Source organism: Triturus cristatus, chromosome 1_2, assembly GCF_964204655.1.
Source record: "Triturus cristatus chromosome 1_2, aTriCri1.1, whole genome shotgun sequence".
Lineage (NCBI taxonomy): Eukaryota > Metazoa > Chordata > Amphibia > Caudata > Salamandridae > Triturus > Triturus cristatus.
In genome coordinates this window covers 344357045-344381082 of record NC_140580.1, presented here as the reverse complement: position 1 = coordinate 344381082, position 24038 = coordinate 344357045, and the positions used below count along the sequence as shown (strand labels likewise).

General features: G+C 44.1%; 1 protein-coding gene across 1 annotated transcript in view; it reads left to right on the top strand.

Moving 5' to 3' along the window:
- Positions 1–23774, top strand: part of LOC146867299 (ATP-dependent RNA helicase DDX19B) — a 105437-nt gene extending 81663 nt beyond the window's left edge. The window contains exons 9-13 of the mRNA XM_085604076.1: positions 8549–8726; positions 9373–9610; positions 9735–9897; positions 16555–16746; positions 22462–23774. Coding sequence (XP_085460202.1) covers positions 8549–8726; positions 9373–9610; positions 9735–9897; positions 16555–16746; positions 22462–22523 — 833 coding nt within the window. The 3' untranslated portion in view covers positions 22524–23774. The remainder of the gene's footprint in view (positions 1–8548; positions 8727–9372; positions 9611–9734; positions 9898–16554; positions 16747–22461) is intronic.
- Positions 23775–24038: the final 264 nt, after the last annotated feature.

Below are 24038 nucleotides of genomic sequence, written 5' to 3'. Positions count from 1 at the left end.
GCAGATTTGCATACGCTTTTCCCCCAGTGCCACTAATACCGCTAGTGGCATGCAAACTGCGACAGCACTCACTGAAACTCAAACTAGTTGCTCCCACATGGGCACGCCAACCATGGTACACCACCTTTCTAGAACTTTCCGTGGTGCCGCATCAAAGGCTGCGAATCAAATCCGCACTTTTAACGCAGAACCATGGCGAAATTCAGCACCCAGATCCGCAACAGTTGAACCTGGCAATCTGGCTCCTGAAGTCTTATTTGGCTACCTAAACCTGCCACCTGAATGTATGGATATCATCAAGGAGGCCAGAAGACCCACTACCAGAGCTTGCTATGCAGCTAAATGGAAGAGGTTTGTCATTTACTGCAACAACAATGACATTAACCCGCTGGACGCATCCATTCAAAACATCATCTGTTATCTTACACTTATACCGATGCAATCTGGCATACAACTCCATACGTATCCATTTAACCGCGATAGCAGCCTATCTTCAAAACAGGCAGCATCTCTCTTTATTCAGAGTGCCTGCCATCAAAGCGTTCTTAGAGGGACTCAAACAAGTAATTCCCCCAAGACACCCACCGGCACCAGTGTGGAACCTCAATGTGGTCCTCACCAGATTAATGGGTCCCCCTTTTGAACCTCTCCATTCATGTGAGATTCAATTCCTCACCTGGAAAGTAGCTTTCCTAGTGGCAATCACTTTGTTAAGAAGAGTTAGTGAACTCCAGGCACTAACCATTCAAGAGCCATTCATACAGGTTCACGCAAACAGTTGTACTACGTACCAACCCCAAATTCATGCCTAAAGTGATATCGCAGTTCCACATGAATCAGACTATTGAACTGCCTGTTTTCTTTCCAAGTCCACAAAATGTCGCAGAGAGAATGCTCCATACACTAGATGTAAAGAGGGCCCTCATGTACTATATAGACAGGACAAAGGATTTTAGGAAAACAAAACAGCTTTTCATTGCCTTTTCTCCACAACACAAGGGCAACGCCATTTCCAAAGCAGGGATAGCCAGATGGATCGTTAAATGTATTCAAATTTGCTATCAAAAGGCTAAACGCACATTAACGATTCCCCCACGAGCCCACTCAACACGACAGTTCGGGGCGTCCATGGCGTTCCTGGGAAACATTCCTTTGCAGGAAATATGTAGAGCAGCCACATGGTCCACTATACATACATTTACCAAACACTACTGTGTAGATGTACACTCAAAACAGCAGGCAGCTGTAGGACAGGCTGTTCTCAAAACTCTTTTTCAGACTGCTGCAGCTGGCACGGGCAGCCGCCGCTAATGGAGGGACTGCTATATAATCTATGCACAGATATGAATTCAGCAGCCCACATGCCTCGAACTGAATATGCTACTTACCAGTATGCATCTGTTCTTGGCATGTAGGGCTGCTGACATTCATATCGCCCACCCTCCTCCCCGGCACCTGTAGCGGCTGCAGCACTCAGAATTACTGTATAGCATGGTCATCACTTACTGTATCTACTCCATCACTGCCACAATGGCGAAAAACAATCTAAGGATGGAGAGGATGCCCATGCGCACTGTAGTCCAAGGGAGGAGCCACCTATCTCGTGATACTTCGAAGACTCTTCCAGGACAACAATGTGCAATCATCTGGACCCAACACTAGGCGGCGATCTATGCACAGATATGAATGTCAGCAGCCCTACATGCCAAGAACAGATGCATACTGGTAAGTAGCATATTCAATACTTAGGATAAACAAAAACAAATAAAGAAGATATAGAGAAATTGATCACCTCTGTTCTGAGATCAAAATCTGTATAGTCCCTTCCTTGGTAAACTTTGGAGATAATGTTAGAACAATAGTGTTTTTTGCTCCTTTTTGAGTAATCCAATAGAGGGATTTTATTGTAATTTAAGAGGTATTAGGTTTTATGGGCACATTTGTGATAGTTGTGAAATGCTTCTTTGTTTTCTAAACCAAGATGGCTCCAGAAGCACAGATTTAACACCATGTAAAGAGCAGGAATGCCCTGTAGCCATTTGAGACCTCTGACGGCTTGGGTGATGTGATTAAAGTTTTTCACTTCTGATAGTAACCTTGCTGGAGCATAAAGGGCAGCCTTCAGAGGAGTTGTGTAGTTAATAATACCTTTTTGTAAAGCATAGTTGAGTCTTGATAAAACAAGTAATTGCAACAACTTTTTAAATTCTGATTCCGGAATGAATGGATTCAGTTGGTACAGAGTGTTTTTTTTGTTAGGGCAATACTGTGTGTGCTCACATTTTATCTAGAGTGACGCCAAGTAATATTGTGCATGTAATAAGAGAATTGCCGTCTTCTGCATCTAGTGTGTCTAGCCATTATTAGACTATGATTGAGCTCTGTAGTATTAGATGAGAAGCAATTAAGTTGTGAGGGGGGTTAGTTGCAATTGGCGAAATGCCATAGAGGATTGAATGTGTTCTAATGTCAGAGAGTATGTCTTCATCAGAGGAGACCATAAACTGAGGCTTGTGGTTAGATATTCCAAATATATTTTGAAGAGAGTGATGATGGGACTGAGCCCCTGAAACCCTTTAGCTTAGACCTACTGTTTCTGAGAAATTGTTCACTTTTATTTGTTAGAATTGGCTACGTAGGAAATAACTAACCCAGTTGGGAACTGTGCCATTGAAAACCTTTCTGCCCCTATGATTGAATGCTTCTGATAAATTGAGGATGATGAGGAGACAATACTTCTCCAAATTTTAATTCAGACTGTGCATATTCAGATAGATCTGTTTTCAGTAGGTTTACGGCAGAGGTGTAAGATTTGTTCTTGGCAAAATAGTGTTTTGTTATTTTATTAGGAGCAGGATGACCAGTCTGACTTTAAGACGGTGTGGGGATTCACCTTAAGTTACTCGAGGGTAAGAGATGGACTGATGTATTTCAGTATTAAAGCAGGTATCGCATCCAAGAAGTGAGAGGATGGTCTTGTATTCCTAATGGTGTTCCTGGGTTCATTTTCTATTTTTTTTTCTTCTTTTTTATAATTGTTCAAGAACATCATATTTTTGGAAAATTAATTTGAATTGTTGTCATTGGCTTGTGTGGGTAGGGCTCTTCAATCATTTGACATTTTGTAACACAGAAATCTGAATTGTGACCTCTAACTTGGGAATAGGTTTCATGTAGAGTTTTTTTTTTTGTGGGCTGCACAATGTCTAGTTTAATGGGGAACTGAAGAACCTAATGCCTTAACTTGGAGTATGCTGTCTTTGTTTTTTCTCTTGACTCGCAGACTGCTGTGAGCACTTTTTTTTTAACTTGTTTTCAAATCCTCAGTGGCCTGACTTCCTCATTTTTATCTCACTCTCAGTATTTTGTTGGGGTGTCTTTGTCTATAATCATTTTCATGGCATCTTTGTAGATGGTTATAGGTCACTAATCCGTTCTTTTGTGGAGTTAACAATTTAGATGAGGTATTAGACGTTCTGGGTTGGGATATAGCGGTGCATTGTATCTTTAACCCGTTGCTTGGGTCCATGTTTTTATCTCCCCATCAGTCTCCACTCTGAAATTACTAAATACGTAATTAGGTTGTGATCTGACCAGTCAACCGGTATTGGTGCCTGGCAGTTATGAGCCACTTAGTTGACGATAAAATAGTCCATTGTAGACCGGTTTACATGGTTGGGTACCACACATTTTATGGTAGGTCATTGTTATTTAGAAAATCACATTTCTGAAAAGTAGACACCTTGGGGAGTCCAGGGAGGTATGGCTTGCGTGGATTCCCCCATTGTTTCCCTACCCAGAATCCTCTGCAAACCTCAGATTTGTTTTCACCTAAATTTGATTTTTTTTTTCAGGTAAATTTGAGGTTTGCAGGGAATTCTGAATAGGGAAACGGTGGGGGATCCACGCAAGCCATACCTCCCTGGACTCCCCAGGGTGTCTAGTTTTCAGAAATGTGTGGGTTTGGTAGGTGTCCCTAGCTGGCTGCCGAGCCCGGGGCTAAAAACTCAGGTGACCACCCCCTGGCAAGACCAGGTTGTTTTGTGATAGGTGTTTTTTAGGTCTCGCCTGACCAAGCGCATGCGCTGGTCTGGTGAGACTTTTTGAGAGGGCTCCAAAAAATGCTACCAGGTCAGCCTAGAGCTACGGTGCATGTGCGCGGGCTTGAGCGAGATTACTTTCACTTTCGCGGCCGCTTTGATGTTTGATCGCGATCACTTTCGCGGCAGCTTGTTTCTCTTTAGTAACGCATCACCTTCACTTGCTTTTGTGCTCAGACTCCTTCAGAATTTCAATGCTTTTCTAACTTCTAACACCCTCCGGAGAATTCGGCCTCTTCGACGAAAATTTACAAGCTTTTGGGATTTTTTTTCCTCGTTCCGTTTCCTTTGTTCATCTCTATAATTTTTATGCTTTGCTCTCTTTATCTTACGCACCATAAGTGCTTTTCTTTAGAGACCATTCTGTGATTCCAAGGCTGCCTCGGTAGCTGTACGTCTGTTCAGAATTTCAATGTGATTTCCTTCATTGCTTATGCATGCATGCTAACACTTGGGCAGGGCGATGAAGTAAAACCAGTCATTCGGAAAAAAAGCGGAGGTAAGTCATGGGGGAGGGGGTCCAGGTCTCTGGCTGCTTTATAACACCACTCTCCCAATTCCCAGTGATGACCAATAATTATAAACCTTAAGGAAATGTATGAGATCACACATTCGACTGAGACTTGTGGACGAGACTTTTTTTGTTTCACTGCTGCCAGCCCAGGTGGCAGAAAACACTCTTTCTCGTGTTAGGTGTGTATCAGTGCTAACAAAGCACCCTTTGGTTTGGTGGTTTATAATGCTTTCTGATCTGTGATGTGTCAGTATTTCAGCGAAGGTCTAATGAGCAAAAGCTATACAAATGTACAGAATGTATTCTCTTAAAGGTGCGCAGGGTGTTCAGCAGTAGGTATGGAAACAAAATTCTAAAAATCCTCAAAGCTAGGTGCAAATAAAAGTCAATCCTAGTCATAATAAAACATGTTAAATGAGCGCCAAAACGCCGTGCCTTTGTGTGTTCCATTGAAGAAATCAAATGTCCACCTAATTAATCTCTGAACATTTTTGTGGTTGAGTAAATTAAGAATGTTTGCTTCGCAATGGAGATTTCTGCTCTTCTGCTTCCTCGTATCTGCTCCTGTGGGCTTATTAATGAAGCTTAGTAAACCTAAATTGAATTCTAAGCTTATTTTGAAGGGGATTCTTTACTGTAGTTACACCCTACAAACATCATTTGTGGATAACATGCAGGTCATTTAAATAATACACTGGCCTTCTCCCCCCTCAAACCTGCCAGATGGGGCAGACCCAGCACAACCGCCAGCTGGTTCACCATGGAGCTCAAATCCTCCAAACACACCTGCAAATGACTGGAAAGAACCTGGGGCGCCAATAAAATGCCCAACGACCAAGCCAACTTCAACAAGCATTGGCATAGCCAATAGGTCTTGCCTTTGGGACCTTATAAGTGTTTAGCCATGCGGCAGTTGATGTTGCATGCATATTGTGCTGCATAACTAACTACTTATAAGGTCCCAAAAGCGAGACCTATTGGCTATGCCAATGCTTGTTATTATTCCTTTGAATTGCAACAGGACAAAGCTTACAGTTTTTGGAACCATCATTAATAACTATTTATCTTGTTTCCAATGGCTTCGGCAATCTGTTTTTTCGGTTTTCTTTAGGTCTGTAGGTAATCTTATTTTTTGTTTTTTTGTACCTGTGCTCTAGCTTGCCCTGCATTTTATTGAGTGATGTATTCTGGGCATGGGAACTCTTATTGATGTGTTAACTGAGTTAAAGCACGTGTCTAAGTTTTCTTTGGAGAAGGGTTGGGCAGGTAATTACTGGTAACCTCTATTCATTTGGTGATTTGGGCTCCAGGCGGTGGTCCCTTTATTTTTCTATGTTCCATTGGAACAGCATGAAGTCAAGTGAGAGCTAGTGGTGGTGTTTGCTGAGATGGGGGTAAGATCATTGGAGAGAGTGCAGTTTAAAAATTATTTGTAAAGCTGGACCTAGGATGGAGTCCGTTGTCAGAAAGAGATGTTGCGGAGACTAGGTGATGGTATTAAATGTGTTGGATGGTAAATTTACCCAAGGAGATTTCTTCTAAATAGCAACCGGGAGCTTACGTGAAGTCCATGTTCTTCCGGATGCTAAATAATGTTGAATAGAGTTGATCGGAGGTTTTCAGGTTATCATCGGAGGCTTAAATTGAGATGTTGCCATTTCTCCATAAACTTGTGATAATTCTACCATAAGTGAGGGTGATAGTGTTATGGACAGTGTGTGGTCATAGGGTAACTTAGTTGTATGGTCAACACCTAGTCAGTTATTGAAGAGCTCTGACCAATCGGCTACAATGCTGGAGAAGAGGATCAGATCGCTCTTAAGACAAGCTCTCCTTATGGGTCTGAGATTAGGGAATTCCTTTAGTATCTGTTCCTATTTTTTCTTTCTTTTTTAGGGGGGTGGTACACTTTTGGGTAGGCTCAGTGGGTAAAATGATTTTGACAGAGTTTGTCTGCTTTTGTAAAGCTGCTGGGTGTTTCGGTCTGACGAATGAGATTTTCACTTCCTTCCTAAATTCCAGATGTTCTTGTATATTTCTTGCCTTTGCCCGAAGGGAATGTCATACTTTTTTCAGTTTGTATACAAATGATTTTTCCATGATTCATTTCTTCTGTTAGAGAGAAGGCAAATCAGCTGAGCTGCTAGGCTTGCCTCTGTTTCTTGAGTGTTTTTGGAACCAGGAAGTAAAATGGGCCTTTGCCCTGGAAGTCCTTGGGGACAATGCAGAGTTGTTGTAATTGTGTACCTTGAAGATGAAGCATCTGGAAGCAGCAAGCCAGTGAAGCAATTGGAAACCTGGTTAGATGCTTTCTCACACAAGAGCCAAAGTAGTAGACGAATCTTTGTTTGTGTTTTTTTGGGCGGAAGGGGGTTGCTTGAATTAAGCCCATAAGCTTTCACCAAGATGTTGGTGGTGGCTGCAGCTCACCTTTCATTGGCTACACCTATCTCAACAATGAGCGTCCTTTCACAGAGAAATTGTCCACACATGCTTCCGGTCACTACCTTCGTAGACTAGACTACCGTATTCTGTGGGTGAATTTGTTTTTGATTCTTACAGAGGTTCCTCTCAATCGTCTTTCAGTAAGCAAGTCTTTCCCCCCTTCCAGATCATATCTTCCATCCTCCATCTTGCACCATTGCCAGACCGCTGGGATATTACAATTCATTTCCTAGTCCTTAGCCCAGTTATTTCCGGGTGCTTTAAGCATGTCCTCATTTTACATTTAGGCAGTGCCTTGGCTCAGTTTTCACATGTATGAAATTAATATGTAATTTTTTCTTCACTTGGTGTGATGAGAGGGTTTACCTTTTGAAGAAATGGAGACTGAAATGAAGAAGAGTAAGAAATAAGTGACTTGTCCTTAAGCACCACTGCTTCCTTCTTATGATGTGCCTGCTGTGTCTTTTGCATTGTGGGTAGTTGTAAACAGCATGTGAAAAACGACTGGCATGATAATCTGAACCCATTTGAGGTAGGTGGCTGTCAGTGCAGGGAGGAGTGTTATGTATACGTGTCTGAGTTTTCTCTTTGGCACATGCTCTTCTTATTGGGAAGTGAAGGGCTTAACTCGCGTAAGAGTTGGTAAAACAATTTTTTTCTCTACTTCGTTCGACCACCAAAGTTAATTTTATCTTTTGTATTTCCTTAAAGAATTCCATGTCCTCATGATCCGGATTGCCATTATCATGACAACGATTTTAGGAAATCCACCTCTGTGGTTACTGACCGATTCCATATCACACCCTACTTTTTGATAGACATAGCATAATAATGGCAATTGAACGTGGATTATGGTTAGAACACCACAAAACCATGTGCGCCAATCAGCTTGTGATAGCAGTTCTAAGAGAATGCTTGGAAGTTAAAATTTGTCTTGACCGCTACATCTCCAAAGAATACCTCATTGTCCTAGGCCATTTGAAAATCTCAGTAGTCCTCCAAAATAGCTTATTACAGTTTTCTTGAACATCCAACAACTCAAACGAATCCTACATTGTGCTGGACCTATAATAGTACAGATGGGAACTCTAGAGTCCGAATCACCTAAATTTATAATCCAATTTTAATAGTGAATTCCTTCCCTGTGTCTTGCTAATCCTGGTTGTTCCATCCTGGCAACCCTTGAAAAACACTGTCTGCTGACATTACTTGCAGCAAATCCTTTGTTGGGTTCATAGGGAGTACCCACACAGTAAAAAGCTGAGACTTTGTGGTGTAGATGGTATCATCTAATACTTTGTTTCTAATTCTCTCTATGTTCCACATGTTCTTCTCCCTTCTTTTATTACCTCTGCTAATCTGTTAATTCCTTTTCATCTGTCACTGATCGGCCATCACATCATTCCGATATCCTTAACCACTTACTTGGTTTTTCATTTCTTCTCTTAATGTGTACCACTTTTTTTTACTCTTACTTTGCTGCTGCCAGTGGAGAGAGGGGTGAAGATTCAGGAGCAGATTGTGATTGGAACACCTGGAACTGTCCTGGATTGGTGTTCAAAGCTTAAGTTTATTGATCCCAGAAAGATAAAGGTGTTTGTCTTGGATGAGGCAGATGTGATGATTGCAACGCAAGGCCATCAAGATCAGAGCATCCGGATTCAGAGGTGAGGACTTGGTATGTTTCATCTCTTTTGACCTCTGCATATTCATAGTCCTTGTCAGGGTTTAGAACTGATAAAGGAACTGTCACATTCAGCTGTATTGGACTCCTTACTTTTCTGTCTCTGAGCGGAACCTTATCCCTTACACATGAAATCTACAAAGATAAAAATATTTTACTGCAACATCAGGGATGAGTACGGTATGTAGTTTCTGCCAAAAGAGATTAGATCGAGGAATGATGCACATAGTGGGGAGTGGGGGGGTCAGACATTTCCTTTCTTTAAAAAAAAAAAGTTTGTGGCATAAAAAAGCATGCTTGTAAAACTGAGTGACCACCTACTGAAGTAGAGAACAAGAACACGTTCAAAAGTCACAGATTAGATACTATATGTTTGTCTAAGTAAATGGAGGAAAGAGGAGTAAGGTCGCCCTGGTGTGTGGGAGAGCAGAACCTGTGTGTATAAGGAGTGGATACCGGCTACACTTTCTAGAGCTTTGTTATAGCGTCTTGGCCCTTCCAATATAGAAATATTTCATAGGTGTTGGGAAAAGAGGGGGTGCTGCATTAAAGTGCTAGAGGTCCCTTGTACTGCTTTGGGAAACCTTTGGTCTTGCGGTACTGATCCATCTCCCATTCTCTCCTCCTAGAATGCTAGCCCGTGACTGCCAGATGCTTCTTTTCTCTGCCACCTTTGAAGAGTCTGTGTGGCGATTTGCTCAAAAAGTGGTTCCTGACCCAAATATCATCAAACTGAAACGAGAAGAAGAGACACTGGACACCATCAAGCAGTACTATGTGATGTGCAGCAACCGAAATGAGAAAGTTCATGCACTCTGCAACATCTACGGGGCCATTACAATAGCTCAGGCCATGATCTTCTGTCATGTGAGTCTAGGAGAAGAATTGTTTCAGTCTTTACCATGTTTCCTTTTGTGGGCAGCACTACCTTATTGAAGTGTCTTTAGCTCGTCAGCAACATCTGAAGCTTAAATCTTTATTCTTTATTCAGACTCGCAAGACGGCTGGGTGGCTGGCTGCAGAGCTGGTCAAAGAAGGACACCAAGTGGCTTTGCTGAGTGGTGAGATGATGGTAGAACAGCGAGCTGCTGTGATTGATCGCTTCCGAGAGGGAAAAGAGAAAGTATTAGTGACGACAAATGTGTGTGCAAGGGGTAAGAGATTGTGCTTCACCACCTGGTCTTGTTACAATATATGGCATTCAGTTATTGATTAATTGAATGTCCACGGATAACAGTTGTATCTTGATTGTGTGCACAGTGGCCAAAGGAACTCTCTTGGTCCTCTTATATCATTTGATTTTAACCCCTTTGCAATAATCTAGGGAATTTAGTGAACCAGCATATGTGTATTCTAGAAGGTTTTAGTTATTTTATATGCAGTAGCAGCAGTTTATGATGCCAAGACAAGGAATCACGGAGTCCCAGCGGCATAAAGCATCCCGAGTGGCTCTGGCACAGACATCACAGTAAATCCAATGCTATAAATGTAGCGCAGAATCGAGGGCTGTAAGGCAGACTAAGTGGTCCACGTCACGGTTACTGGGGAGGAGCAGATTAATGGTCCTTTGCAACTCTAGCCTGTACCCTTGCGCATAGCATGGGTACATGGGCTTACTTTCCTGTTGCCTTATCGGCCATTTTGCCTTCCTGTTTTTCTTCCTTCACTTTTAAAAAGGTTTTTACCAGTCCCTCCATCCCGTAGACGCAGAATGAAGATTGTGGTCGTAGTGCCCAAGTAGGTATTCTTTCTGTTTCCTGATCTTTACAGTTCTTCATTGTTAACTTATGACCGTACATCTGTTCTTTTAATTGTTTAGTGTAGGAAAGTGCCTCTTATTGTCATGGTCGCTCCACTTTTTGCTCACCAATGCTGATTTGTGTCTGGAAGTGCACTGGAAGCCTGCTAACCAGGCCTCAATGCTATTTCTCTAAACAAGGTAAACTGATACAATTGGCACACACTGTAGCACCCATGTAAGTCCCTAGTACGTGGTACTTCCTGATACCTAGGACAGGAGTACCACAGAGGTTCCCTAAGGCCTGCAGCCTGTCTTATGCCACCCTAAGGGAACCCAATCAATTGCATGCAGACTGACATTGCAGGCTGCGTGCCATGGTGCAAACTATGGTGAAAAAACCCCAGTGTGCCATGCCCAAGTCACTACATACGATATATGTAAGTCACACCTACAGCATGTCTTACAGCCCTAAGCCAGGGTGCATTATAGCCTTTATATCCTACTACTTGTCCTGCTGCTGTGCGACCTCCAAAAGCCTGGGAAGACTGCCAACCCTTCGAAAAACAGCCTGCATCTCCTGTGGAGTAATAGAGCTCAGAAGAAAGAAGAAAAAAACTTTATTCGGTTTTTGCTTTCAAACCATAAAAGTTGCATTGACATAAAAGCAATTTGAATAAAAATGCATAAGTTAAGATGATAACCAATACAGCAGTTGAAATTACATGAAATAAATAAATAAAGTCTGAGAAAACACTCTTTACACATGCATACAACTCCTAGATTTAACAGTGGCTTTTAAAAACCCTACTATAAAAAATATACTGTCCTCTTTCAATAATTGCAGGTACACAAGTGCCAGACGAGCCTGTTTAAAATTCATTCTTTCCAAAATAGGAACCAGAAAGCGTTTACGAGGAATTTCATATAATTTACATAAAAACAGGAAGTGCAACGTATCCTGCGGAGACTGTCCGTCGCAGCCGCAGGGCGCTAGCTCTTGACCTCTATCAAAACCCTTGGGTCTGGCGAGCAAAAGGTGAAAAAGGTTCAACCGCAACCTGGTTAACAGAAATTTCTCATGTGTGGACAAAGACCCCATGAGGTAGGGTTCCGGCATGGGGGTTGTTTTAAGCATTATATATGTCTGCACGCTAGGTTTCAACACCTCCTTGGCTTCCCTTTCCATATTCCTTAGTGACAAAAAGGCTAATTTGTTCGAATCCACATCCTCCTTTGTAATAACATCAGGGTTGGCAAATAAGTCCCCCCGCCCTAACCCATCAAAGCTTTTTTTTAATATATCTCCGCCACAGAATACGAGCCGAGTTATCAAGAGACATGCATTCTCTTAGGATCAGGTGGGTGAGAGAGAGATCTTTATTTAACCAACATTTTAGCCAAAAAATCAGGGGTCGCAAAGCAAGTGCATCACTTTAATAGGGAACCCCCAGTTCCTTGTGGACCGCTAAATTAGATTTGCCACGGGGAACACATAGTAAGCATTTCAAAAAATCATTTTCCGCTATCTGTAAGGTTTCTGCAACAGTGTATCCCCAAATTTCACTGCCATAAGAAGCTATGGCCAGGCTTTTTGCCTGATAAACTTGCAGCATAGCTCATGTTGGTTTCTTCCCTATTTTAGATGCAAAATTAAAAATTGCTGAATTAACCCTGTCCAGATCCCATTTTTTTTCTGTGATAGGGGGACCCCATTTGAGCTGGTCATCAAATAGGACCACTAAATAGGAAAATACTTTCGTACGGGGGATCTAGGAATCACCTACACTAAACTGGAAGTTCTTTTTGCCCCACTTGCATGACATACGACTTGGAATTATTAATTGCCAAATCCCGGTCAGTCATGAATCTGGAGAAGGCAGTTAAAAGCGATTGCAGACCCAGTTCAGTCCCGGATATGAGGACGGCGGCGTCCGCATATAACCGGTCCGGAATCCCTCGCCGTCCTAAACTTGGGTAATCAACTCCCTTTGCCCTTAGTACGCTATCCAGTTCATTAATTTAAAAATTAAATAAAAAAGGGGCCAAAATACAGCCCTCCCGGACTCCCTTTTTGATATTAAAATCCCTCGTGACCTGCAAATCCTGTGAGAACCTGACATTAGCTTTAGTTGACATGTGCAGGTCCTCCAGAAAGTTGACAATACTGTTCTCCACTCCCATTGTCCTCATGGACTGCCATAGCTTGTTCCTGTTGACACAGTCAAACGCAGATGACCAGTCCATGAAGGCAAGGTAAATGGTCCCAGTACGAGCAACAGTATATTTGCTCAGTATCATAAATAAATTAAGACACTGAGCAACGGTGGAACGTCCCAATCGAAAACCATACTGGACTTCCGACAAAATCGTATTGTCCTCCGCCCAAGTTGATAATCACTGTAAGAGGACCCGTCCCACCACTTTTACCACTAAGTCAATGAGCAAAATTGGTCTATAGGAGTGGGTACTATTTCTATCGCCCTTTTTAAAAACAGGAGCTATAGTAGAGGTTGCCCAAGACTGGGGACAACCATTCTTTGCTGCAGCATTAAAAATTGCCGCCAGTATCGGCGCCCAGAAGGAGGGGTCTGACTTAAATAAGTCTGGGGGAGATCCCGTCAAGACCAGCCGCTTTACCAACAGATAATCCTGTGATACCTTCCAGGATCTCACCCCTCTCAAATGTTAATTCTGGGTCCTTCCTGTCCTGGGAGTTCCTGCAGTTAAGCTCAGACGGGCAATCAAACATAGTTTTAAAATGAAGTACCCACTCCTCCTCAGTGATGTCGGAGCCGAGGCCCCCCCCCCCCCCTTCATGGTCAAACAGGGGCCTGTTCAGAACACTCCAGAACCTCGAGCTATTTCTGAGAGTGCTGGAATCAATCAATTCCTTCCACGCTTCTTCTTTCAATGATCCCCTCCGCTTAGCAAGGGCTACCTTGTATTCCCTGCGACAGTTGGAGACTTCAGATTGAATTCTAGGTTTTGATGACAGGACTTCCCTCAACCTCTTGGCTGCTTTAGAGCAATGGGAATCAAACCATCTAGGACCAGACAAGGTTTGACGTCTGGCTGGGGCGCATAGCAAAACTTTTTGTGAAATAGACTCAAATGCACCAAGGATCGCTTTTGGAGGAGACCACTCCATTGTACATAGGGACAGTTCATCAGCACATGCTATTTTAACCTTGTTCTAAAATAATTGTGGGGATACCCGAGACCATTTTTGTCTGCACTTCCCATCTGTTGGTCTCAGTACGCCCTTACTTGGAGCATCCCCGAATTTTGCTGACAGTGGACCGGTCATGTGAAGTGTTAAGGGGTTATGATCACTAAATTCACTTTCTGCAATATTAAAATTATTGATAAAAAAAATTGTAAGGAGGACGAAATTAAAATAAAGTCAATAAAAGACCCCCTCCCGTGTCCTTTGAAGGTAGGCACAGTAAAGTTAGTGCACGGGTCAGTTAAAATCCTTGTAGCCACCAAATCTAGTTCATTTTTCATGGTATTCAACAACTCCCCTTGAGCGGTATGTTCAAAATGAAAACCCTTCATACGGGGACAACCCAGCTCAGAAATGCAAAATGTTGTTGGCTCACTACAGGGATGTATATTAAAATTGCCAGAGACCAAAAGGTTATGAAGACTCGGGCCTAGGGATTGTTTTATGGTTTCTCCCAGGGCAGTTATGTTACTAGCCTCATGCGGGGAGGAAAAAGAGTTGTAAAAGTGAACAATTCCCCAACTGATGTCCCCCCCCCCCCGATAATGCCAAAATTCCTGGATGTGTGGTGGACATCACCTGCAGCTTACAATCAATAGCCACAGAAATATATGGGACTAGCCCACCCTTTGGTCTCCGACTCACAGATGGTCTGGCTGGGACGAAAAAGACCTTGTAGCCCTCCAAGAATAGGTCGCAATTTACCGACCACGTTTCCTGGACGCTAATTACCATAAATTGCTTAACATAAGAAACCCACCGTGGATCCTGAAGCTTAGTTGCCAGCCTTGCTATATTCCAGGATAGAAAATTATTCGAACTCAACACTGGGAACCCCACTCCCCTAGAGCCTGAAGAGGTACGACCGGCTCGGGCCCAAGGAGTACGGGATCCCGCAGTCCATCGCATTCTTCCATGCCTGTTAAGGCAGCAAATCTATTGTTTGATGCCACTATATGGCCGGTACCAAATTGCCTATCTAATTCTAGTAGTGGTTGGAGCTATTTTCTGCATCCTTCAGGTTCCACAACGCACGCTCCGATTAACTGATCTGCTGACCACCGGACTCTCCGATGCTGCAGCCAGGAGGAGAGTGTTCTGTGCCCCCAGAGGTCAGCCCAGTCTTCCCAGCGAGTAACAAGACTCTAGACCCTCCAGCACCAATACCGGACCCATTGCAGCAGCCAAGACTTCTTGTTGGATCAGGACACTGACCCTAGAAAGACTGTCAGCCAATGAGGGATGTTGGTACCACAGAGGCCAGCACCACTAGTGGCCCAGCTGACCTGGTTTGGTCACCATCGCCACGTAGACCCCCTGAAGTAAGTCTCTGACCACCGTGACCCAACACCTCAAAGCACCTCTGCACCCATGCCACACAGCCAGAGTCCAAGTGAACCAACGGTGCATACGGGGTCCTAAGACCCTTAAGAGCTGAGCCCCCTTTTGGGTTTAGCCGGACTGGACCCGCAGTCCCTGCCTGCAGCCGGTTTTGCAGGAAACGGACAATTGCTGAAGCCTCCCGCAGTGCGACACTGCTGGGCAAAGCAACACTGCACACAATCCCCCAGCCCGAGTAAGGTAAACTGACTGTGTCCCTGGGACACAGAGACCCTAGAGACCGGAGTCCCCCTTTGAGTTCAACTGGACTGATTCCTACATTTAGCGTGTGTATGAAGTGTTAAGTGATTAAATGTTTAATCAATTGGTAGCAATGTTCTAAAATGATTTAAGCAGTTTAACTATTTTCAAGAAGGTGTCCGCATTGGTCCTTAGATGTGTGCATTAATTGAACTCAATCACCTGTGCTGTCTAAATGGCTTACAGAATTCCAAGAATGTTTATCATGCATTCATTTTGGGTATGAGATCCAAAGACTATCTGAAAATCGTCTACAGGGCTTTGTTTCATACTTCATCTATCAAGCAATGTACATTAGATTCCAAGTCTCTGAACTGTGCGAGTATAAATTAAACTTGCATGCACACAATTGCGTTTGCTCCTCCGTTCCTGATTCAAAGAATCTGAATAGGTGGAGTTTTCTGGCTGCAGCTGGCACTATTTTGTACTTGAGGCACATGAATGAAAAACGTTCTACTCAAGGCAGTGGATATTCCGGAAAAGGCCTTTTCCCAGACTAATTTCCCTTTCTAAACTTGGCCTACTTCAAAGTAACATATTCCATCTGCACAAAAAATAAATGCGCCAATCTCCTTGTTCCAGAAATGAGCAAAGTGGTAACTAGCATGAACAATAGGACATGGAAATACGTTAGTAATTAAGGGTATCCGCTTTGACACTTGTGGGATTGTTTGTTAAAAACTGTCCGTAGTTCTCAAGTTTCTGGTATTTTGCCTGTGAGATTTTTTCACTTTGAACTGCTGAGGTTTTAACTATTGTGTACTGTCTCATTCAGTATGCACCCCACATTTGCCCTGTTTATAAGTGGTAGTTGGTCTGTTGGCCTTCTTATGCTTACCTCACTGTTAGCTTATTTTCTGTTCCTGCCACTTTCAGAGTGTTTATTGGTGGAATACTTACCCCTATGGATCACAGCATTCTGTGTATGCCAAAGACTTGAGACCAGGGATCAGCGGGAGCCCTGGTCGTCTCTTAGCCTCTACAGGGAGTGTGTTGTCTCTTAGTTTGTCCCCTTTTCCTCTCCTCCTGTAACATTTATCATGGCTTCTGGCCTCCTCCCATGTTTTGGGATAGATAGTAATGCTTACAATTGTTGAGATATCTGCTCCTTACAGTCGCCTCATCTGTACTATGTTTTTATTGTCAAGTTTGTTCTGCTCTGTTAAACCCCTCCCATGTGCTGATTATTTTGTTTTCTTTCAGGCATAGATGTGGAACAGGTGTCCGTTGTCATAAATTTTGACCTACCTGTGGATAAGGACGGAAATCCAGATAACGAGACGTACTTGCACCGGATTGGTCGGACAGGTCGCTTTGGGAAGCGTGGATTAGCCATCAACATGGTGGACAGCAAGCATAGCATGAATATCCTGAACCGCATTCAGGAACACTTCAGTACGTGACACCTTGATCTGAGTTAGCCGTTCTACCCCATCTCTGTTCCATTGTTTCTGCCAGAACTGCTTTTCTTTTTTATCTGCTCCTCAATTTTTGACCGCCCTTTCTTCTACCTACAGCCGAGTTGAATGTAAGAGTATTCTGCCCTCTATCCCAGTATCTGAAAAAAATGCCAATTTTCTCTAGTATGACCCTCTTATGCGATTATTCAGCATCCTGTGCATTATTTAGTTAAAGATTTGTAGTCTTTGAGCCTCTTTAAGTACAAGTCCCTGTGTACGTGTGGACAGGCATTGAGACACATTGCACTGCAGAGGGCCAGATTTCAGTGCCTGCGTGTTTTGTAATATTGTTGTGACCAGTTAGGAGTAGAATTTTGGGGCCCTGTTAATAGGCGTGAGGGAGGGAGTTGATTATGCTGAATGTATATGAGATGGGGTCTTCTAGCGCATCACTTGCAGGTAAAGTGGAAGAGCTTGATATTTAGGTCTTGCGTGTTTTGCAGGGCAGAGCCCTACTACGCCTCCGCGAGAGATTTTGTTGGAGAGGATTTTGGGAAGAGGGCTTTAAGCCCCGCCCCTCATTTCCATTGGCTGGCGGCACCGTTTGTTAAACGGTGGCCTGCCATTGGGAAATTAGGTGTTTGGGTTGCCTCCCTTTGTCTTTCTGTGCCGGCCAACCCGGACTGGCTTACCTGCTTTGCGTCTGTCGCAACGCACTTGCTTATCTTTATGTGGCCATGTTTTTCTAACACATGTCCCCACAAAGACAAGAGATCGGCTGCAGCGCGGTCCACTTTCGGTACCGCGCTTGTTAAAGAGGGGTGATCACAAGTCGGAGAAGACCTTCGGTCAAGGCGTAGTCATTAATCCTCTTCTGGTCGGCTTCCTATTGAGAAGAGGCAAAAGTGCCCTCTGAAGCGACATTATTTTTTGTTGCTTTTCTCTAGCAGTTTTTAAACAAGGTTGCCACAATTCCCATGTCTAAAAAAGGGACCCTGGATTATTTTCTGATATGTTAGGAATGTAAATAATTCCTTTTTGAAAATACATGTGAATCGCTCCACGGCCTTCCTCCTACGACCCGCAGTCGAATATTGAAGCTTACCTAGCCCTGGTTTTTATTATCATTTGTTTTCTGGTAATTTGGTTTTGTGTTCGCCATTTTAAATGCAGGACTACAAACCCCAGAATGCATCGACAAGCAGACTGTATGAGCTGTCAATAGAGATCCATTTTATCTGTTGCTAGTCAACGCTTTCAGAAATGGAACAAAGTGTATAATTTATGAAATGTTAGTCTTTTTTGTGTTATATTGGTTCAGCCTTGCAGAGGCCTATGGACGTGCCAGGGTTGCGCTGCCGTTGCAGTCGTTTGTGTCCATGGTGGTGTCAACATTAACCCTATTTCTGTCTATGGCGTGTTCCAGTTTTTGGTTTTGGATAGCCGAACACCTCTGAATTGGCAAAGAGGGGGGTGCGGGAGAGGAGTGAGGTCACGCGCTGGTATGGTGATCTTGGGGGGGTGGGGGGGGGGCGAGAGGCACGAAATGCATTTAAGAGGTGGGTGGGCAGGCCTAGGCACGGTTTGTTATGAAAATAAAATATTCGAGAAGCACTATTAAGTTGTTACAGCCTGTAGGCGATTTTAACGTGCATGTTTAGTGCCCATCTGTCTTCATGGTGCGTGAAGCAGCGAACAGACCAGTTCTGTGCCTGCAGAGAAAGGGCCTCTGGATAATCAGGTGACGTCACGTGAGAGGAAGGTGGTAAGCCGCGCGGGAGAACGCGAGGGGTGAAGTTGTTGCAGGTGAAGAGGGCAGGCATAGGAAAGGGAGAATGGAATCTGTAGGAGTAGACCATGCACATGGGGGGGAAATGCGAGAATGAAAACGGTGCGGTCCGGGACAGCGGCGTGGCACTGGCTCCTGTTCCTGTCTGCTTGTGTGCAGGGCAGAGGAGGGTTGTGGTGAAGGGGGCCATGTCAGGCTGACTGATGGTCTCCGAGCATGGAGGAGACTGGCAGCAGCATTTCCCCGCCGCCCGCAGTGGCTTGGAGGAGTGAGCGGGTAGGATCCGGGCGGGACACTCTGCAGGAGCAGGATCCCCAACTTTGCCATGGAGGGGCCGGGCTTGAAGGAACACTGCCAGCACTCTGGCAAAGCTCTGCCCGCTGCAGGAAGTGAGAGGTGGGGTCTGCCATGCAGCCAGGGCTCTCCCCGGAGCCTAGGTGGAGCAGCACGGGGATCTCCATGCCGCGGGATCAATGTGTCTGACGCGCCCGCAGAGCCCCTAGGAGACAGAAGAGTGGTTCTTCCCGCCGTGCGCCCCTAGTAGAGGGAGGGCGCCGCCCCTAGTAGAGGGAGGGCGCCGCCACCACTAGGCTTGGGCAGCAAGGCCCATCATCAGTGACCCCAAGTCCCCCATCAATGTGGAGAGCCCACTGGTGAGTGCTGTGCCCCGGGTGCCCCCCTTCCTCCCACAGTCCCCCTTCACTTCTGTACAGGCCTCGGTGTAGGGGGGGGGGGAGGGGTGTCTGTGTGTGCGTGACTGTCCGCTGAATCTTTCTAGGCTGTCGTGCAGCAGCACATCACGAGCAGTGCCCCCTGCTTGTGCAGATGCTGCCATACATGTACAACCCTTCCCCTCCCCCACCGAGCTGACAAGGCTTCCTCCTACTCACAAAAGTGCAAAGCTGGGGTGCCCCTGCCCACGTGACAACCTCTCTGCTGCCCCTATCCTCATGTATGTGAGCTCTGTAACCCTTTCCTGTCTGTAGACGCGTCACCCCAGGCTCCGCTACGCACATGGGACTCTGATCTGTGTAAAAGATGTAGTATGTAGTTTATTTTCCTCGCTCACTTTCCTGTGCTTGTACTTCCTTGTTGGCCTGCGTGACAGAGACCAGGAATCTCCCCTCGCTCCAGTGACTTGCATTGCTATTCAGTCTGTATAGTGGGCTGTTTTTTGTCTCTGCTGGCAGTACCATCTGTCCTGAGCGACAGCCCTCCCCTGCCTCACCAGGGTTGGGTTGGGACACAAAATAGGCTCCAACATCCAAATAAAAGTATTTGCAATGGAATAGATCTCGCATTTACGCGAGTTTAAGCTATTGGCATTGTAAATGACAATACGTTTTATTTGTGTTTCAAAAATCTAAATAAAAGGCATTGTCATTTACAATGCCAATAGCTGAAACTATCGTAAATGCGAGACCTGTTGCATTGCAAATGCTTGTTACTTTGGCCTTCAGCAATAGCCACAGCGTTCTGTGTAGCATTGTTACCTCGGTGTCCGTTTCTAGGCCCTTATTCAAGCCTCATAACATCTAATTGAAAACGGGGTTGTTTTTCCTGTTGGCGCTCCTTGCCATTGAAGTAGAGCAAATCTGTGATTTCGAGCTTTTTGCGGTTTACAGATATTGCCACAGGAGCAAGGAATATTTGTATAATGTCCCTCATCAGAACAGGTAACATGCTATCATGTAGACTGCTCATTTTCTGGACATGCAGACGTATACTGGTCACTGTGCTCCGAATTCTCCAGGAGAATGATCAGTATCATTGCTCAGTCTTTACCCACACGTCTTTCCAGTGAATCTGCAAACTTCAGAAGGAGGCCTTCAAAAATAATTCTGATAGTATCAGCCTTGGCCCACACACACTTTGGCACACAGATCGGCCCAGGCTATCAGTAAACGGAATGTACAAGTTCAGCCTGACTCCTGATTTCCTCATAAAGGTCCTGGGCCAGCTTTGTCTTCACTGTGCCAGACATCCAGGCGTCTCAGCAACTGATGCTTATTGCATTATGCTTTCAAGCAGACTGTCTCGGTGATTCATTGAGCAGCCAGGCGCATACCACAATCAAAATGTGTAACTTAAAATGTGATCCAGGATGCTGTGTGTGGGACTGGGATCGATGTATGCCTCCACTCGCCACCAAGGCTCAACTGTTCCTGTTCTATCTTCTGTATTCTGCGAATTTCGACTTTCACACAAGTGCATCAAAGTTCATCTAGCAGTGGTCTTGCACAGATAGAAAAGAGATAGTCTGTTGACATTATCATATCAGCTAATTAGATTTCATGTGCAGTCTTCTGCCAGTTATACGTCTGTTCTAGCAGGGAACTGAAAACGATGTGCTCCAAACTCGCCAGACATTCCTTTGTCGCTATTCATGAAGTGGCGATAAAAACAGCCCTTTTGCTGTCATTGATGCCATTCGGACATATAAATGTAATGCAGAATGTACATTAAAAAGTCCTATCTTCGTTTCTCACAAAGGTACCCTGTGAGCCTCATCTCAACAAGCCAGTTGTCTTGACAATGTTTTTTTTTTTTTTTTTTTTTTAACTCCCCGCAGTCTCTTGACAACACACGAGCATGACTAGATGGATAGCTGACTTGTCGCTCTTTGTCAAACAAAGGCAATCCAGCTGCTTCTAAAGAAAGTCACAGCTCACTCCAGGAGGGGTTCAGCATCAAAGGCAGCACTGTTTGCAAGTGTACTTCTCTTGGACATTAATAGCGATCATTTGTAGTATTCTCTCAGTAAGTGTTGTGAAGGACGATGTTGATGACAATTATGAGGGATGATCTGGACGAGGGTGTTCATACAGTTAAGGTTTGCCTGGCACATTATGTAACCCCACACTGCAGTGAGGATAGTTTTCGGTGTGACGACTGCCATTTCATTCATGTTCATTTGGGTTGCAAAAATAGCGGACTTTGCTGTGCTACTGTGTTTTTTTCTTGCTTACTGCTAGCCCCAACTTGATTTGCTTTGTCCCCTTGAGGAGGGACCAGAAACTGCTTCTCAAAGCACTGTGAAGTCTGCCACCACATGTGTACATATAAGAAAAAACTTCTTTATTTGGGCCAGTGTGCTCCTTTTTCGGTTCTGTTTTGTTTCTATGAAGCATGACATTTTGCATTACCGCTACCACCCGTTCTCTGCCCAAACTTCAGTTTAAACTCCTATTAGTTAATTATTTTCTAGCCCAGGCAGTCTTCCTATTGTGCTACCTGCACCTTTTCAGCTGTTCCCCACTCTCTACCTCTTTCCATTAATTTTCGCCCTATATGCACCTTCTCCCCACTTCTTGTATTTTTTACATTATTGCCAGACCTCCATTACTTAATTTATCTTTCTGCTACTCTGTCCTCCTTTCTCAAATAGTCACTTCTTAGTTGTACCCATGAGGTCACCCTCAGTCATTTATGCCACGTTTCTGACTTTCTCCCAGCCTTCTTATGCAATCTTTTATTTTGCCCCCCTGCATATGTTTCTCTGTTATTCCCCCTTACCTGTTCTGTATCATTCTCTTCTTTCCCCCGTTGCTCCTGCATTTCCCAACAATTTCTCTCTAAAATTTCAAATTTGCATCAAAGTTATGAACGTTTTTCAGTTCATCCTTTTTCACCCATTGTGCCATTCTAGAAAGAAACCCACCATGTGAAAATGTGACATGGCAGGGCAATTGGGGTTCAACTGCTCACCTTGGAGCAGGACTGAGTGATTTGCGTATGGCTGGTTTCTGTCTAGAGTGACATCGATTACTAGAAACGATGGCCTGGGATGCGGCTTGAGCGATAGCCAGTGGCTGAGATTGTCAAACATGTCCTCCATTGCTTTGTTTGTAGATATGCCTGTCTCCCCCTTCTTTTGCTCTTCTTGAGAATCTCACTCACTGTTTGACTCTACTCCTACAGGTAAAAAGATTGAGAAGCTGGACACGGATGACTTGGATGAAATTGAGAAGATTGCTAAGTAAGAACTGAAGCCTTCAGTGGGCTCCCCTCTGCTTGAACTCTCACTATAGTCAATTGGCTGGACTCTGGTACATTGAAAATCATGAGGACATCAAGAGCCTGTGGAGGCCTCAATTTGGTAATGGTGCCACCGGTTCTATGGGAAGGGGAAATTGGAGTCCACAGCTTTGGTACCTTGTATTGCGATTTCAGCTTGGGAGACCTACAGCCTTCATGAACCTAACTAATTTGCCAAAGTGTGGGACGCAGAGGACCAGACGTCCGTAAAGACCATATGAATGACTTTTGGAGGACACAGCAAGCTCCTTTCAAGAATGCTCATTCTGTGAAGACGTTTGGTATACCGAGGTTCTATGGACACCAAATAACACAAGAACATGTCATGTGCCCACATTGTGTAAATGAATTGTCTGCAAGACTCAATCGTAACTGTGCTGGGCAATGGCGTTTTCCCCAGGGAATGGATGTTCCATTTATTATACAGAGGCATTGGGGGTGGACTCTGGTTAGATGACTGCTTCCAAGGTGCCCTCTCCTAAAAACAAATGCTTACAACTTATTTCCACAGGACATAATACTTCGTTTTTAATGATCCAGCTGCCTAGTGTGTGGTTTTTATTTAAATGAAACAAGACCTGTGTTTTTGCTTGTGCAAATGTGACTCCAACGTCTGAGATGGCCAGAGCATGTCCTGTATACCATGACTCCAGTAACCCTACACAAACTCGCCCATCTATTCATGCCCGAATGTGGGCAACTGTGAGGAACAACTGGTTGAGTGCCCTTTCTGCTTTCACACTGCACTCTTTTTGATAGGCCAGGATCCTGGTTAAGTTGGAGATCCACTAGATCTCAGCTATTTTAAATTTACTGATTTGCATAATGTATTTTTTTTTATAAACGATTAAAAGGATAAGAATGCAATTGCTTTATTTGATGAATGTATATACTAAAGTTTCACTTTTGAGTTTGGATCCGGAATTATGCGGCGAGTTTCATTAAGACCTTTTGTTCTAGGAGTTAATGGTGTTTCTCAAAGGGGGAGTTGAACATGATACAGTACCTTTAGAATTTCCGGTGCAAAGTACTTGATTTGGGCTGCAGTATTGAGACTTTAACCATGTGCTACAGTGTCCTCTCAGAAATAACCTGCACTTCTAAAAGAAAAAAAGTATCCGAATCATGAGTGGAAGTGGATTCATAGCATTACATTGGCTGTCGTGGAAAGAAATAAATTGTTACAAGCAGCCCGAGCATGGCTTCTTTCTCTCTTCCACGAGCTTGAAGCCCAACCGTGTTCCCTCTGTTTTGACACTGGTTGGACAATAGAAAGTTAACATTTGTTACATTCTTTTCTAAATTACTTAATTAGGTGATGTAGGGCTCGTGGATATCTAACTCCTGACTCTCATTCTGACTGAACAGCAGAAGTAATCTAAGTAGTTAAAACTGGATTTTCAGCAGTTTTTTTTTTTTTGCGTAGAGAGCATTCCTGCACAACCTGGGTATAGAACACC